This window comes from Schistocerca cancellata, chromosome 1 (assembly GCF_023864275.1).
Source record: "Schistocerca cancellata isolate TAMUIC-IGC-003103 chromosome 1, iqSchCanc2.1, whole genome shotgun sequence".
Classification (NCBI taxonomy): Eukaryota; Metazoa; Arthropoda; class Insecta; order Orthoptera; family Acrididae; genus Schistocerca; species Schistocerca cancellata.
The window spans coordinates 600,169,533-600,187,003 of NC_064626.1; the positions used below are offsets into that span (position 1 = coordinate 600,169,533).

A 17,471-nucleotide genomic window follows, 5' to 3' on the forward strand; every position below is an offset into this window, starting at 1 on the left:
TATCAGACCCCTTAATCGAGCAGGTAGATTAGAAAATTTAAATGGATAGGTTAAAGCTAGATATAGTGGGATTAGTGAAGTTGAGTAGCAGGAGGAACAAGACTTTTGGTCAGGTGAGTACAGGGTTATAAATACAAAATCAGGTAGTGGTAATGCAGGAGTAGGTTTAATAATGAATAAAAAAAATGGAAATGTGTATAAGCTACTATGAACAGAATAGTAAATGCATTATTGTAGCCAAGATAGACACAAACCCCATGCCTACCACAGTAGTACAAGTTTATATGCCAACTAGCTCTGCAGATGATGAAGAGATTGAAGAAATGTATGATGATGCAAAAGAAATTATTCAGATACTTAAGGGAGATGAAAATTTAATAATCATGGGGGGCGGGAATTCAGTAGTAGGAAAAGGAAGCGAAGGAAAAGTAGTAGGTGAATATGGACTGAGGGTAAGGAATGAAAGAGGAAGCCACCTGGTAGAATTTTGCACAGAGCATAACTTAGTCTTTAGCTAACACTTGGTTTAAGAATCGTGAAAGAAGGCTGTGCATGCAGAAGAGAACTGGAGACACTGGAAGTTTTCTTATTGATTACATAATGGTAAGAAAGTTATTGAGGAACCAGGTTTTAAATTGTAAGACATTTCCAGGTGCAGGTGAGGACTCTGAACCACAATTTATTGGTTATGAACTGTAAACTAAAACAGAAGAAACTGCAATAAGGTGGGAGTTTAAGTATATGGGACCTGGATAAGCAGAAAGAACCAGAGGTTGTAGAGAGTTTCGTAAGGAGTGTTAGGGAACGATTGACAAGAGCGGGGAAAAGAAATACAGAAGAAGAAGAAGAAGAAGAAGAAGAAGAATGGATAGCTCTGAGAATGAAATAGTGAAGGCAGCAGAGGATCCGGGAGATAAAAACACGAGGGCTCGAAGAAATCCTTGGGTAACGGAAGAGATACTGAATTTAATTGATGGAAGGAGAAAATACAAAAATGCAGTAAATGAAGTCTGTGAAAAGGAATGTAAATGTCTCAAAAATGAGATTGACAGTAAGTGCAAAATGGCTAAGCAAGAATGGCTAGAGGACAAATGTAAGGATGTAGAAGCATGTATCACTAGGGGTAAGATAGATACTGCCTACAGGAAAATTAGAGAGACCTTTGGAGGAAAGAGAACCACCTGTATGAATATAAAGAGCTCGGAGGGAAAACTGGTCCTAAGCAAAGAAGGGAAAGCAGAAAGGTGGAAGGAGTATATAGAGGGTCTATACAAGGGAAATGTAAATGAGGGCAATATTATGGAAATGGAAGAGGATGTAGATGAAGATGAAATGGGAGATATGATACTGTGTGAAGAATTTGACAGAGCACTGAAATACCCAAGTCAAAACAAGGCCCTGGGAGTAGACAACATTCCATTAGAACTACTGGTAGCCTTGGGAGGGCCGGCCATGACAAAATTCTTCCATCGGGTGAGCAAGATGTATGAGACAGGCGAAATACCGCCAGACTTCAAAAAGAATATAATAATTCCAATTCTAAAGAAGCAGATGCTGACAGGTGTGAGAGTTATTGAACTATCAGTTTAATAAGTCACGGTTGCAAAATACTAACACGAATTCTATACAGACGAATGAAAAAACTGGTAGAAGCCAACCTCAGGGAAGATCAGATTGGATTCCGGAGAAATGTAGAAACACGGAAGGCAATACTGACCCTACGACTTGAGAGATTAGGGAAAGACAAACCTAGAGTTTTTAAGCATTTGTAGACTTAGAGAAAGCTTTTGGCAGTGTTGACTGGAATACTCTCTTTCAAATTCTGAAGGTGGCAGGGGTAAAATACAGGGAGCAAAAGGCTATTTACAATTTGTACAGAAACCAGATGGCAGTTATAATAGTCGAAGAGCACAAAAGGGAAGCTGTTGTTGGAAAGGGAGTAAGACAGGCTTGTAGCCATGTCCACAATTTTATTTAATCTGCATATTGAGCAAGCAGTAAAGGAAACAAAAGAAAAATTTGGAGTGGGAATTAAAATCCATGGAGAAGAAATGAAAACCTTGAGGTTTCCCAATGACATTGTAATACTGTAAGAGGCAACAAAGTTCTTGGAAGAGCAATGGAATGGAATGGACAATGTCTTGAAAGAAAGGTATAAGATGGACACCAACAAAAGCTAAACAAGGATAATGGAATGTAGCCAAATTAAATCAGGTGATACTGAGGGTATTAAAACTGGAAATGAGGCAATTAAAGTAGTAGATGAGTTTTGCTATTTGGGCAGCTAAATAAATGATGATGGTTGAAGTAGAGAGGATATAAAATGTAGACTAGCAATGACAAGGAAAGCATTTCTGATGAAGAGAAATTTGTTAACATTGAGTATAGATTTAAGTGTCAGGTAGTCTTTTCTGAAAGTGTTTGTATGGAGTGTAGCCATGTATGGAAGTGAAACATGGATGATAAAAAGCGTTGACAAGAAGAGAATAGAAGCGTTTGAAATATGGTGCTACAGACTAACAGCTAACGAGGTGCTGAATAGAATTGCGGAGATGAGAAATTTGTGGCACAACTTGATTAGGAGATGGGATCAGTTGATAGGACATGTTCTGAGGTGTCGGGGGAGTACCAACTTAGTATTGCAGGGAAATGTGAAGGGTAAAATTGTAGAGGGAGATCAAGAGAGGAATAAAGTAAGCAGATCAGAAGGATGTAGGTTGCAGTAGTTACTCGGAAATGAAGAGGCTTGCACAGGATAGAGTAGCATGGAGAGCTCCATCAAACCAGTCTTTGGACTGATGACCACAACACAAACAACAACAACAACAACAACAACAACATATGTTTTTCTGAACTTAATGGGCAGAACTTTGTCCATAAAGGCTTTAGCAAGACGTCAGTATATTTGGTTGTCTCCTGCCTCCCACAGGAGATGTGATGATTGTGATGACCAGTGGGAAGGGACTTATTTATGTAGAGATATTTTTGGTAGTTCATACATTTGGTGTGGAAATATATTTTTGGGAGCCATCAGAGGGATGGCGAAAAATTACATGTAGGTAGCTTCTTGAGTTGAGAACATCAGATGTACCACATTTAAAATAGTTGTATGTCCGGAAATGACTTTAATCACCTAATGCCAAGGTGTGCACCTAAAGTTCAAGAGAAATCAAGGATGGGACGTAACAATATAACAATGTTGCTTCAGCTGCCCAGATTGTGGTCAGTAGTGTGCAGGTTGCGTTTGTGGGGGGGATCTCCGATAAATCGATATACAATGAGTGGCAACTATCCTTTTCATAATATTGTTAAAGTTCAAGAGATTTTGACATGAATGTGCCAGAGGCCCACAGGAGTGATTACTATTATTTTATTTATTTTTGTATTTAGATTACGGTGGACTATAGAAATATATGCCATACGTAGAAGAGGAAGAGAAGACATGAAATAAATATTAAAATATTAACAAAGTATTGAAGTATAGCAGGTGAACATTTAAGGATGTTATTAATTTTCCATCAGAGCTCTATATCTAATGAACTTAACCACGCAGTAACCTTTGGAGAAGCATTTATGAAGTTGCTCCAGCCTCTTTGAATTCCTTATTTGATGTTCACAAGTAATGTGGTCTTTTATTTGCTCCATTCCTCCACAACTACATTCAGGACTGTCTACTGTCCCTCTACCATCCCCTGTTCATAAATGGATGCTTCACATTTTGTGTGTCTGGTTCTGATGTGGTTCATATGGCTCCAGATTTTTCTTAGCGTGTAATTGTTTCAGTTGGGTCGATCTGATTTGCCAAGCCTTGTCCACCAAACAGTTTCCAATTTTTGAGGTATATAGATGACAGATGGCCTTCAAAATGGTACAAGATTCTGCTAGAAGGTGCAGTGCTTCCCTTTGATGTGTGTGTGTATGTGTGTGGTGACTGAACTGCCACACTGTGAGTGGGGAACATTGCATGGTTGTTTTTCTGCCTTTTATCAACATTGATAGCAGGAAGATATTGGTCCCAGAGACTCATGAGTATCAGGAATGTTTTAATTTCAAGTTTGAACTCAACAACAACTGATGAAAGAAATACTTTTCTTGAACGATGCAATTACAAACTAAGAGTTTTTTTTTTTTTTTTACTGTGAAACTTTCTTCTTGCCAAATTACATGATCACACATCAAGGGGAAGTAACCTGTAGGTTTTAATGAGTCAGTTTGCAAGTATCAAATATGTGACACAAATGACCGTGTCTTTTGATTACATTGAGTTAGATGCTAGTATTTATTATACTTCCCAGGGACTGTAGACCTCAGCATGTGATGTAAATTTCAGCATGATACATCTACCTGTTCCTGAGAAGAAGGGGTTTCAAGAGATGGACGGAAGGAGGTCTTAACAAATGGATAGACAGTCAGAATGAGATTTTCACTCTGCAGCAGAGTGTGCACTGATAAGAAACTTCCTGGCAGATTAAAACTGTGTGCCGGACCGAGACTCAAACTCGGGACCTTTGCTTTTCGCGGGCAAGTGCTCTACCAACTGAGCTACCCAAGCACAACTCATGCCCCGTCCTCACAGCTTTACTTCTGCCAGTACATTGTCTCCTACCTTCCAAACTTTACAGAAGCTCTCCTGCAAACCTTGCAAAACTAGCACTCCTGAAAGAAAGGACGAGGACGAGGTACTGGCAGAAGTAAAGCTTGTGAGGACGGGGCGTGAGTCGTGCTTGGGTAGCTCAGTTGGTAGAGCACTTGCCCACGAAAGGCAAAGGTCCCGAGTTCAAGTCTTGGTCCGGCACACAGTTTTAATCTGCCAGGAAGGTTCGGATAGACAGTCAGTCTGTTAACAAAGGACAAAAAATTGGCCAGAAGCGAGTAGGACTTGTGCACTGTGGGTTCTGTACAAAACTAATTATGTATACAGACAGTTCATCCATTCGGGGAATAGAGGATTTCGGGCGATTTTTGCCTGTTATTGACATTGATAATGGCAAGATATCGGTCCCAGGGATTCCAACACTGTCGAGAATGTTTTAATTTCAAGGTCGAAGTCAGGTAACAAATAACAGAAAAAAATTTTTCATGTGATGTAATTACAAATTAACAATTTTTGGATTTTTTCCTCTTATTTGTAAGGTGAATCTGTGCTTCTTGGCAGATTTCATTATTCTAGGTCGATGGGAAGTACCAGGTTTTGATGAGTGAGTTTGCAAGTATCAGAATATGTGGCCTATCTTTTGATTGCACGAACTTAGAAGCTTCACTTCTTTACATCGCCAAGGGACTGTAGACCTTAATGTGTGACATAAATTTCAACTAGATACGTATACCTGTTCCTCAGAGAAAGGGTTTTGAATATTTGGATGGACAGACTGATAGACAACAAAGTGATCTTATAAGGATTCCATTTTTACCGACTATGGTAATGAACCATAAAAACTAAGTAAACTCTTTATTATTTTGATAGTAATCATGGTATACATTTATCCCACTGTAAGACATGTCGGCTGGTGTCTTCATGGAAAAATGGTTGCAGTTGCCTATGGAACCATGATTGTACCCTTGCATGCACTCCCTCATCTGAAGCAAATTGTCAGCCATTAACGTCTTCCTTCAGGGCTCCAGACACATGGAAATTGCACGGGGAAAGATCAGGACTGTATGGAGGATGTGAAGGGCTTTCCAGGGTAACTTCTGCGGGATAATTGAAACTACCTTGCCAACATGTGAGCCATAGAGTCCGAGTGCTATTTGCATCCACTATTTTTGTTTGTTTATTATAAACATTGTTGCAATGCCTATGATAAGGCAGGGTATGCATTGTATGGTCACTGTATCTGATTTTCATTATCATACCTTTACTTCCTTCACAGATTTGATCATTATTTGAACAATTAATGATCAGCTCAATTTCATAATCAACATTTTTTTAGGGTGAGCATTTGTCTTATTTTGTGAGTTTCATGTTTGTTATCAGCATTTATTTTCTACAGTGAATATTTAACATAAATTATTTCTCCTTTCAGCATTTTGGGTGTCACTCCTCATAGCTCTGATGATGACATAAAGAAATATTATAAACGACAGGCATTTCTTGTTCATCCAGACAAAAACAATCAACCTGGGGCAGAAGAGGCGTTCAAGATACTTGTGCATGCTTTCGAGCTCATTGGGGAACCTGTAAGTGTATTTTTTGCCTGTTGTCTGGAAAAAATGTGTAAACTGGAAATTGTGTGTGTGTGTGTGTGTGTGTGTGTGTGTGTGTGGGTGGGTGGGTGTGTGGGTGGGTGTGGACAAGCGCGTGCTCACAACATGCTGGGAAGACAGATAATAGACAGATGAATCATTTTATCAGTCTCTCAATTGACTATTATTGCCAACAGCAGTAACGGCTTCACAGTGATGTAACAGTGTACTCAAGTAACTACTCCACACACACACACACACACACACACACACAAGAACATATATGCAAGACCATAAATAAACATAACTTGCATACCTCGTGCATGCTTTAAATAATATACATGAAATACTGTGTCTTTCTCATTTAATCTTGTGAGCAATTCATTCATAGCTATAGTATTCCACTGCACATTGTTTATGGGAATCATCCACCGTTTGTCTTAGTTGAGAAATTTCAGTTTTACATTTGTTTACTATTTCAGTTTTGAGGCCCAAAACCTTTTCATCGAATTTTATTTTCAACCAAAGGTTCTACAGTGCCCTGAATCTTCATTATTTCGGTGTCGAACCTAGCTTTGATGTCATTAATCTGCCCCTGCATAGTGGCAACATTGTTATTGATAATATCTATTTCAGTTTCTAAATCCTTGATAGCATTACTCACGACACCTACTTTTGAGTCTACATTTTCGATTTGTTTACTGATTTTAACACCTTGTGTTTTAATTACATCTGTCTGTGTTTTAAGCTGAGTGTTAATATTACTACCATGTGCTGCATTTTTTAACAAATCATTCATCGTCAGTCATTTTTCGCTACTTTGTTCTAAGGTGTCCTCATACTTAGATTCTACTTCTCATGTTTCACTCGGCTCACTTTCGAATTTTAACGAATCGAACGTATCCATCGAGTCATTAACATAACCACTGTCTTCATTCGTGTCATCCTTCATACCTTGTTTTATTTGTGCCAGGCTCGTCATCTGCATTTGAACATTGACGTGTGTATGGTACTCAACGTAAGCCTGTAGCCATCCCATGGCATCATCTGTGCTCTCGCCTAGTGAACTACTGCCACCTAGTACACTAGGTACTTTTTTGTTTCGCTCATTCTGACCTACTGCCATTTTCGTATCCATTCTAAATACTTTATATCTTACCTTTTAAAGACCTGTAAAGCTTTCTGTTAATCATTTTGCACCTGATATATTGCATGTTCGCTCTGCTGAACATTCAATGCTCATCTTACAGTTATTTTAAGCCCAATATTTATGTAACAATCTATATTTTAGCAAGAAAAACTTTGAGGAATGTCCTGTCACGGTTGCCACGTATAACACTAACTTGCCGTGAAACATGCTAATATTACCCTCTGACAGGATTTCAAAGTTCGACTGTGCTTGTGTGTAATGGAAAAGGGTATCGGACTATAATTTCGAATTTTGTGAAGTTGACAGTAAAACCAAACGGGGCTTAACCTTGGGAGTTAACAGAAGTGGTAAAATTATAAGTGAATGGAAAAAAAATGAACGGTCGCCAGCCTAATTAGGCACATTAATTTGGAAATATCTATTTGAGAAAATTGGATATTAGTTATTGAAGTTGCTTTTGTTGAGATTTCCCATTTAATAGCAAACAAGATACAAACTGACACAGTGCACTCTGTACTGTGTGTAGCAACAGTTACCAATAAAACACACACACACACACACACACACACACACACACACACACACACACACACCAGTAAAGTATGGGGAGGAAAATTGCACCCAGCTCATATTAATGACGGCCACAGTCATTAGCATTACTTAATCAAAATACTGAAAAATTGCTGCATGAAGTGCAGAAGTAATTTTAGACATGAGGGGTTCTTATCTTGACTGTCATGAATAACAAAAATAAATATGAATAGCATCTTAAATACATTGTTTAAGCTCTTCTAGATATAGCAGTTTTCTTTAGTAACAGTAATAGTTCATATTTTTCCTTAATAGGAGGACAATATGATGGGGACCCAAACTGGTTTAGTTTCACTAGCCAAGGATCTTTGATTATTCCAAAAGCAAAAAATATCTCTAATAGCTGATCATTCACTTAAATTACTGTGCAAGGTAATAAATGCAACACTGGGCTTAATTAACTTCAAAAGGGACCAAAACTACACTATCTTTGAAAATGTGCACTTCTTCACTTCTAATAGTACTACCGCAAATCGGTTCATTAAAGATTTATACAGGGTGAGGCAGTGAAACAGCACGATTTTGAAAAATCACCAATAATATATTTACAAAATAGTATAATTATTTCAACATGAATCTTAAATGCATGTGTGGAAATTAATGTTTTACCTTAAAAACAATCATTTTTTGAATATGGTGTCAGTAAGGTGGCGTCTGGTTTTGCGCGCATTGTCAGAGTCTAAGGTGAAGTCCGGCCATGGCGTTCTGTAGCATCTGCAACGGAATGTTGTTAATTTCCTCCCGGGTTCACTCCTTCAGGTCTTCTTTTGTTCTTGATGGATTTAAGATAGCCTCAAAGAAAGAAGTTTGGGGTGGTCAAATCTGGCGAACGGGCTGGCTAAGTGATATCATCATTCTTGCTGATTAGCCGCCCTGGAAATGTGAGTTTAAGCAAATCCATTGAGACATTAGTGGTGTGGCTTATTGCACCACCTTGCTGGAAGAGTGTTTCTTCATCTGGATCATGCTGATCGATTTCAGGCACACCAAAAGTTGCCAACATGTCAACATAATGTTCAGAGTTCACTGTTACTGTGTTACTACGTTCAACTTACTTAAAAAAAAAAAAAAAAAAAAATTCAGAATGGAGAGGGTTTTCATGAAGATCATGTGGGTTATTTGCAGACCGATTCTGGAAGTTCTGCTTGTTGTCGTAGTCACTAAGGTGAAAGTGGGCTTCATCATTCATCCATAAGTTATGCACTCTTTCTCCATATCTTCCAATAACATTAGGCATTGCTTGGCAAAAGCATATGCGTTGATTTTCATCATTAGGTTGTAGGGCTTGCACTATCTCCATTTTGTATGGATGATAGTGTAGGTCATTCTCCAGAATCCATCTCACTGATCGATTGCTGAGACCAAGTTCGCAGTGTGTAGCCTTGCTGATTTTCGGGGAATTCGTGACAATGCACTGCGCACGCGATCAATGCTCTCTGGGGTCCGGATTGTTTTTTCACTACCACCTATTTTCGTCGTCATGCTTGCAGTGGCCTCAAAGTTTTTCACCCGCAGGAGGATAGCTTTTCTTGATGGCACAGGAGCCCATGGTGGTAGATTAAACTCAAGACGGAGAGCATGTTCGACACCAATCACACTATCTGTGTTTTTATAATATGCTTTTACAGCAAACACACTTTGCGCACTTGACCAACGCTCCATGACTACTGAAATTTCCACCTGTCTAGACGCTCAAGGTCGTTTCCCCCACTCCCATAACCCCCGACCGCACCTGTTAGCCATAGTCGGAATTGTGCCATTTCACTGCCTCACTCTGTATGTACTTGTACTTTAATCACCTGTGAAGCAGGTATTCTTGGCAATAATGTATACACAACCTTGCACTGTAATCCTACAAAGCTATATTTTATAATAAACTAAGGATACTTCAGCAAAAGCTTATCAAACTTTGCTTTTATGGTTTTAGCTTTTAAATAATTAAGGCTTTGACTTTCCTATTCATGATCTTTAAATTTTTGTACTTAAACTTTCTACCTTAACAATTTCACTATTAGTAGTCCATAAACGAAGCATCCAAATTTTACTCTCACTTTAACTTCTGTTACTGCTTTTATTTTAGACAAAAAATCACTTTTAAACACATAAATGCCAAAATTGTTGATTTAAATCAGAATACTGGTTTTAGTAGCACTTAGGTGAGGACCCTGCATAGGTTTGTCATCAGGATTGAAGTTATGGTTTCGAACATGAATTGACATTTTATGTGATTATTATATTATTGAAACATCACACAAATTAACTGTCCATACCAGTATACATTATGTAACTGAATGTATGAAGTCTGTGAAGCAGTGGCGAAGATTGGTGGCAGGCGAAATGGCAGCGAACTGTACTCACAACTCTTGATGTGAGAATGCTCTATAAAATGTTCTTGGCATCAGATTTTCAACATATTAGAGCCATTCCATTATTCCGTGATTACCAAATAACAGCAAGATGCACATCTGAGGCAAATCCTTACTAATGCAGCTTCCAATTGCCTCTCTTAGCACCGTCGAGGTCTACCAAGCTAAGGCTAGCCACACACTGCGTGCTGCTCACACAAAGTAGCTACTCAGTTCGACTGCCAAACACACCTTTTTCATCATGCCATGCCACTTTTGTTGTGGAGGGAATTTCCAACAGTGTTTACATGTTACAGATACAAGTGCCCTAAGCATGAACCAGCTTTTAACATACATATTCATATTATAATAATTTAAAATTTCAAGATATTCTTTTGCTTTCTTCATATATACATTACAAAACTGTAATTTTCTTGCCATACATCAAGGAGTTCAAACAACACAGAATGTACACTTCATAAATTACAGATACTCAGGTACTTAAAATAAACCTACTCATAATCAATATAAGTTTTACACATGCTCCATATGTCACTGGGATTTCCCGACAGGGATACATCAATGAAATATCAATAACACTTCAAAACATTGTTGGGCAACTAGAAAAAAAATTGCAAGTGCATTGCACAACAATCACTTTACATAAATGTTTACATAAAACACTGTTTCGTCAAGTACCCAAACATAAATTTTTGTCATATTCAGAAAATGTATACTATTCTATTCATGTGTCCATGCTGTGAAAACATACATAGGGATTTACATATTGCTTACATACACAGCTTACATTACATAATATTTTTGTTTGGGTGATAAGATGTGTCAGTGTTGAGGATCAGTCGACAAAGTTCAAAACCATCGTACAATATGCGTTAGATGAGTATGTGCCAAGCAAGGTCGTAAGAGATGAAAAAGAGCCACCGTGGTACAACAACCGAGTTAGAAAACTGCTGCGGAAGCAAAGGGAACTTCACAGCAAACATAAACATAGCCAAAGCCTTGCAGACAAACAAAAATTACGCGAAGCGAAATGTAGTGTGAGGAGGGCTATGCGAGAGGCGTTCAATGAATTTGACAGTAAAGTTCTATGTACTGACTTGGCAGAAAATCCTAAGAAATTTTGATCTTATGTCAAAGCGGTAGGTGGATCAAAACAAAATGTCCAGACACTCTGTGACCAAAATGGTACTGAAACAGAGGATGACAGACTAAAGGCCAAAATACTAAATGTCTTTTTCCAAAGCTGTTTCACAGAGGAAGACTGCACTGTAGTTCCTTCTCTAGATTGTCGCACAGATGACAAAATGGTAGATATTGAAATAGACGACAGAGGGATAGAGAAACAATTAAAATCGCTCAAAAGAGGAAAGGCCTCTGGGCCTGATGGGATACCAGTTCGATTTTACACTGAGTACGCGAAGGAACTTGCCCTCCTTCTTGCAGCGGTGTACCGTAGGTCTCTAGAAGAGCGTAGCGTTCCAAAGGATTGGAAAAGGGCACAGGTCATCCCTGTTTTCAAGAAGGGACGTCGAACAGATGTGCAGAACTATAGACCTATATCTCTAATGTCAATCAGTTGTAGAATTTTGGAACATGTATTATGTTCAAGTATAATGACTTTTCTGGAGACTAGAAATTTACTCTGTAGGAATCAGCATGGGTTTCAAAAAAGACGGTCATGTGAAACCCAGCTTGCGCTATTCGTCCACGAGACTCAGAGGGCCATAGACACGGGTTCACAGGTAGATGCCGTGTTTCTTGACTTCTGCAAGGCGTTCGATACAGTTCCCCACAGTCGTTTAATGAACAAAGTAAGAGCATATGGACTATCAGACAAATTGTGTGATTGGATTGAAGAGTTCCTAGATAACAGAACACAGCATGTCATTCTCAATGGAGAGAAGTCTTCCGAAGTAAGAGTGATTTCAGGTATGCCGCAGGGGAGTGTCGTAGGACCGTTGCTATTCACAATATACATAAATGATCTTGTGGATGACATCGGAAGTTCACTGAGGCTTTTTGCAGATGATGCTGTGGTATATCGAGAGGTTGTAACAATGGAAAATTGTACTGAAATGCAGGAGGATCTGCAGCAAATTGACGCATGGTGCAGGGAATGGCAATTGAATCTCAATGTAGACAAATGTAATGTGCTGCGAATACATAGAAAGATAGATCCCTTATCATTTAGCTACAAAATAGCAGGTCAGCAACTGGAAGCAGTTAATTCCATAAATTATCTGGGAGTACTCATTAGGAATGATTTAAAATGGAATGATCATATAAAGTTGATCGTCGGTAAAGCAGATGCCAGACTGAGATTCATTGGAAGAATCCTAAGGAAATGCAATCCGACAACAAAGGAAGTAGGTTACAGTACGCTTGTTCCCCCACTGCTTGAGTACTGCTCAGAAGAGATAGAGAAGATCCAACGGAGAGCAGCGCGCTTCGTTACAGGATCATTTAGTAATCGCAAAAGCGTTACGGAGATGATAGATAAACTCCAGTGGAAGACTCTGCAGGAGAGATGCTCAGTAGCTCGATACGGGCTTTTGTTGAAGTTTCGAGAACATAACTTCACCGAAGAGTCAAGCAGTATATTGCTCCCTGCTACGTATATCTCGTGAAGAGACCATGAGGATAAAATCAGAGAGATTAGAGTCCACACAGAAGCATACCGACAATCCTTCTTTCCACGAACAATACGAGACTGGAATAGAATGGAGAACCGATAGAGGTACTCAATGTACCCTCCGCCACACACCGTCAGGTGGCTTGCGGAGTATGGATGTAGATGTAGATTTTAATGCTTTCCTTTCACATGATTAGTTCATCCCTATTTTTTACTGTGTTATCATAAAGAAACTATATTTTGTCTGCTTTAAATATTCATGCAGTTCATCATGAAAAATATAACACTTACTGCACTAACAAACTTTTCATCACTGACCCTTCAATACTCTAGGCAGTCAACTTTTATTTTCAACTTCAACACTTGTCCGCCAATTGACAAATTTGGCAGTCCTCCTGATTATGCTGCAAGTATTCAGTCAGTGCAGTCCTTATGTGTGTCATAGCCTGGAATTTACATATAATTTGTATGTCCAATTATATTACACAGGATCTGAAACTGACAGACATGTATCAGTAGTCTCATAACAGAAAAGTTTTCCAACAGAACACTTGATAACACAACATATGAACAAGAATCTACAGAATAAAATACTATTTCATTAATTCCGTATACACTTTTTAATGTTGCCCCTTATTACTCATTTCTGTGGACGTATGGTTTTAAATTGACAATGTTACAAACACCTAATGGCTTCTTTGACTTAGCGTAAACAAGATAATAAGTGTTAGTGTGCGCAGCTCCTTGCAATTCATAGGGGGGCATTATAAATATATTTGAACTTAGAAATTCGTGGTTTATTTCACTTGATTTTTTTGTGAGTTTTTACGAGAACAAAATCCCCAATTTCGAATTTGATCACCGTAAGGTGCTTATCATGCCTTTTAGATCTGGCTTCCACTTTTTGTTTCATTCTTTTTCTTCCTAAGTCTTTTTTCTCCCTCAGATCTAGTTCCTCACGTGTAAATCCTGTTGTTTCGTGGTGGAGGGTATTCATTATAATTTCAAAGCCTGCAGTAAACTTGCCCCATGCCTTACGATCGTGGTGGCAGTAGGTTAGACACAATCTACCTAGTTCATGCATACAGTGCTCCACTCGATTGCTTGCAGGATGGTATGCCAAAATATATTTCAGTTGAATGCCATTCTGTTCCATCCCTTCCTTCCAGAGTTTTTTAATGAATTGGTATTTATTTTCTGATAGTACTGCCTTTGGCATTCCTATCACATTGAAATATTCAGTCGTTCTATTAAATACTGCCTTTACGGTAGCTTTCCTAATGGGAAAAGTTTGATAAACTTCGAAAATACTTCTAATACAACTAAAATGTAGGTACAATTTCCGGAAGTTTTCAGGAGAGACTGGTATAAATTCACCGACATTAAGTCAAGAGTATCTTCCAGTACATTGTTTGCATGTTACCTTGATTGGTTCGACTTGTGACCTTTGGCCTCTGGCAAATATCACATGACTTAATTGGATCTGTTACTTTCTTTGTAGAACTGATATTTATTGTTATTACATCAGAAAGTTATTAGGTACACTTTTTCGGACCACAGTGTCTTAAGGTGAGGTGAAAATAGTTGAGTACTTCGGTCTCAAATTGAGATGGCCAGCACACTTTCCACTCCCCTCTACTCACATCTTTTCATTTGTATAGAATACCCTTGAAGATCTTATAATACTTAATAATTTGAGGATATTTTGTATTATTAAAATTTACTTTAACTGGTTTCTAGACTTCGTATTCATTTTGGTAGTACTGCATGTTTTTGCAAATCTGTTCGATTTTCCTTTTCCCCTGCATGTCTTTGATGAACCTCATATGGAAAGTGCCATCTTCATTATTTTCCTTCGGTACACTGTCTATCCTTTCAGGTAGTATGCCACATGATTGTCAGTTCCTTTAACATAAAAAATTTTATAGTCAAACTGCTGGAGGTACAGTGCCCAACAGCTTAATCTGTCAGTAAATAAGCGCCAGTCTTTAAGAAATGTCAACACTTTGCGATAAGAATGTATAATTGTTTTATGCCTCCACAAATAATTTCAAAACCTTTTCAAACTCCATATGATGGCTAGAGCTTCCTTTTCAGAATGATGTAATTTCTTTCGTACTTAATCAGGTTTCAACTAGTGAAAGCTATTGTCCTATGTTTTGATTCTACTGTATCTATGTTTTCTTGGAAAATTTCTATGCCGATTCCATACACACTGCTATCAGTACTCATATGAAATGGTTCACTCAGAATGGTTATGCAAGATATTGTTTCTTGTTAATTCATTTTTAAAATTTTCGAAGTCTTTTTGGCATTCCTCTGTCCAAATGATTGCATTATTTTTCTTAAATATCCCATTTAAATTAGGACTATTAAATGCTTGCCCCTTCACGAATTTGCTGTAAAATTTGCAGAGACTGAGATATGCTTTTACTTGCTTTAACTTCTTATATGGTGGTCATTTTCCAATGGCATTTAACTTGTCTGGGTCTTTTCCAATCCCAGAAGTGTTAATAATATCTCCCAATAATTTTATTTCCTGTTTTATGAATTCGCATTTCTTCAGTTTTAGTGTCATCCCTCCTGCTTGAAGAGCAGAAAAGGTTTTGTCTAATAATTCGCAGTGTTCTTTCCAATTTCCCGTGGCAATCAACAAGTTGTCCATGTATGTAGTCAATCTGGCACTTAGTTCCCTTCCTAACACGGAATCTAAAGCCCTAATAAAGACTGAGAAGGAAGTATTAAGACCAAGAGGAACAACTTTGTATTGATAACATTTTCCCACAAATAGAAATGTGGTATACTTTCGAGACTCGTTATGCAATGGAATTTGCTGATATGCCGCCATGAGATCTAAGGTAGTCGAATATCGCACATTGAGGAACTTTTGTAACAGTTCGTCTAAATTTCCTGGATGGTCTGATTCTCTTTTTACAATCTTGTTTAGTGTTCGTGCATCGATTACTACTTGCATACCTCCTTCTTTCTTGTTCACAATAATGAGAGTGCTATTGTGCTCACTATTGCTCCTTTTGATAATTCCCCATTCAATCATTTTGTCGATTTCTGCCTGTGTGGCTTCTCTCTTAGCTAGAGGTACTGGATAAGATTTCACGAAAAATGGCTCATGTTCTATTGCTTCAATATGGTATTCAAATTTCTTTACTACTCCTGGTTTCTTTGAAAACACTTCCTGATTAGTAGTCAGAATGTTAAACAGATCGGCTACTGTTCTGAAAGTTCCTGTACCTCTTTAATAATTTATTTAAAATTTTCTACTTTTTGGTCATCAATCATTATGTTCTTCATGTGGTATATTTCATATAAATTGAACAAACCATCATTCCCAGGTTCTAATTCTAATAGCAATGAATCAACTTTGGTGTTCTGTGAAATTTCGTTCTCCTCAAATCCAACTTCCAAAATAACAGATTTATTACTAATTTTGACAGTCCCGCTATCACAATGAATGAATTCTTTTTTCTTATCTAACCAATTGATACCAATATTCACTTCAGGCATGACCAGGAAGCTGTGTTCAAATTTTTGTTCATTAATTTCAAATTCTACCAACACTTGTCTTCGAATAGGCTTGCTGGATTTGCCAATTGCCCCTACATTTTTCACACCATTTACTGACTTCCTAACTAACCCAGGTCTATTGGAAATGTGTTCAAAGAAAGATTGTGAAAAGGCTCTAATTTGGGATCCAGTGTCTAAAAGTACTTTCAGTGTAATACTGTAAATTTCAGCTGAGATGGTAGTTTGTTTGATTGTACTATTTTCTGAATTTTCTTGTTCCTCCAATAACAAATCGTGTTCGACCATCAGATCTCTCCAAGATATGTTATTTTCTGGCAAATCACATATGTCTGGGGGCTTCCTCGGTTCTCTGATTTCGATGTCTTTCATGACTCTAATCATTTCTTGCTCTGGTATCGTATCATCTGGTTGCTCTTTCTTTTTTGGTTTGGTATTTACTGCCGTATTTTGTTCTTCATTTTGCTTTTCAGAGTCATCTTCCGTTGTACTTCTTTCCTTGTCCTACATTTCTACATATTCTTCATATGAACTATATTTCATATTCACTGTCTGATTCTAACATGAACGCTACTCTTAGACAACGAGCAAGCTCCTCTTTTTACCTTCCGTCAGTTTTCGTATTTTCAAAATTTCGACTCTTTCCTAACATTTCTATTCATTTTCAGTCACAGTTGGTTCTTCATCTAAACTATCTTCAGTATCACTTCTGATGACATCAACCTTAACTTCATATTTAGTATAATCGTCATGGATTTCAGTGGTTCGCTTATACTCATCTGAATCTATGTTCTCTTGACTGTCAACAACAGCTAATTGTATGAGTCTTTCGTCAGCCAGGATCACCTCATCTGCAATATCGAGAATTTCATCCTTCTCCAGATTCCTATTTGTACCGACCATTTTTCTGTTTCTAGCACCAATTTCTTTAACTTCGGCAACTCACATGCTTTGCTCAACACCTTCCTCTCCCTTACCAACTTCATCTGAAATCACTGCTCATGCACCT

General features: G+C 38.0%; 1 protein-coding gene across 1 annotated transcript in view; it reads left to right on the forward strand.

Annotated features, from left to right (window-relative positions):
• The window catches only part of LOC126182244 (uncharacterized), a 218,222-nt gene that overhangs the window by 106,635 nt on the left and 94,116 nt on the right, over positions 1 to 17,471 (forward strand). The window contains exon 6 of the mRNA XM_049924834.1: positions 6,024 to 6,177. Within this exon, the coding sequence (XP_049780791.1) occupies positions 6,024 to 6,177 (154 nt within the window). The remainder of the gene's footprint in view (positions 1 to 6,023; positions 6,178 to 17,471) is intronic.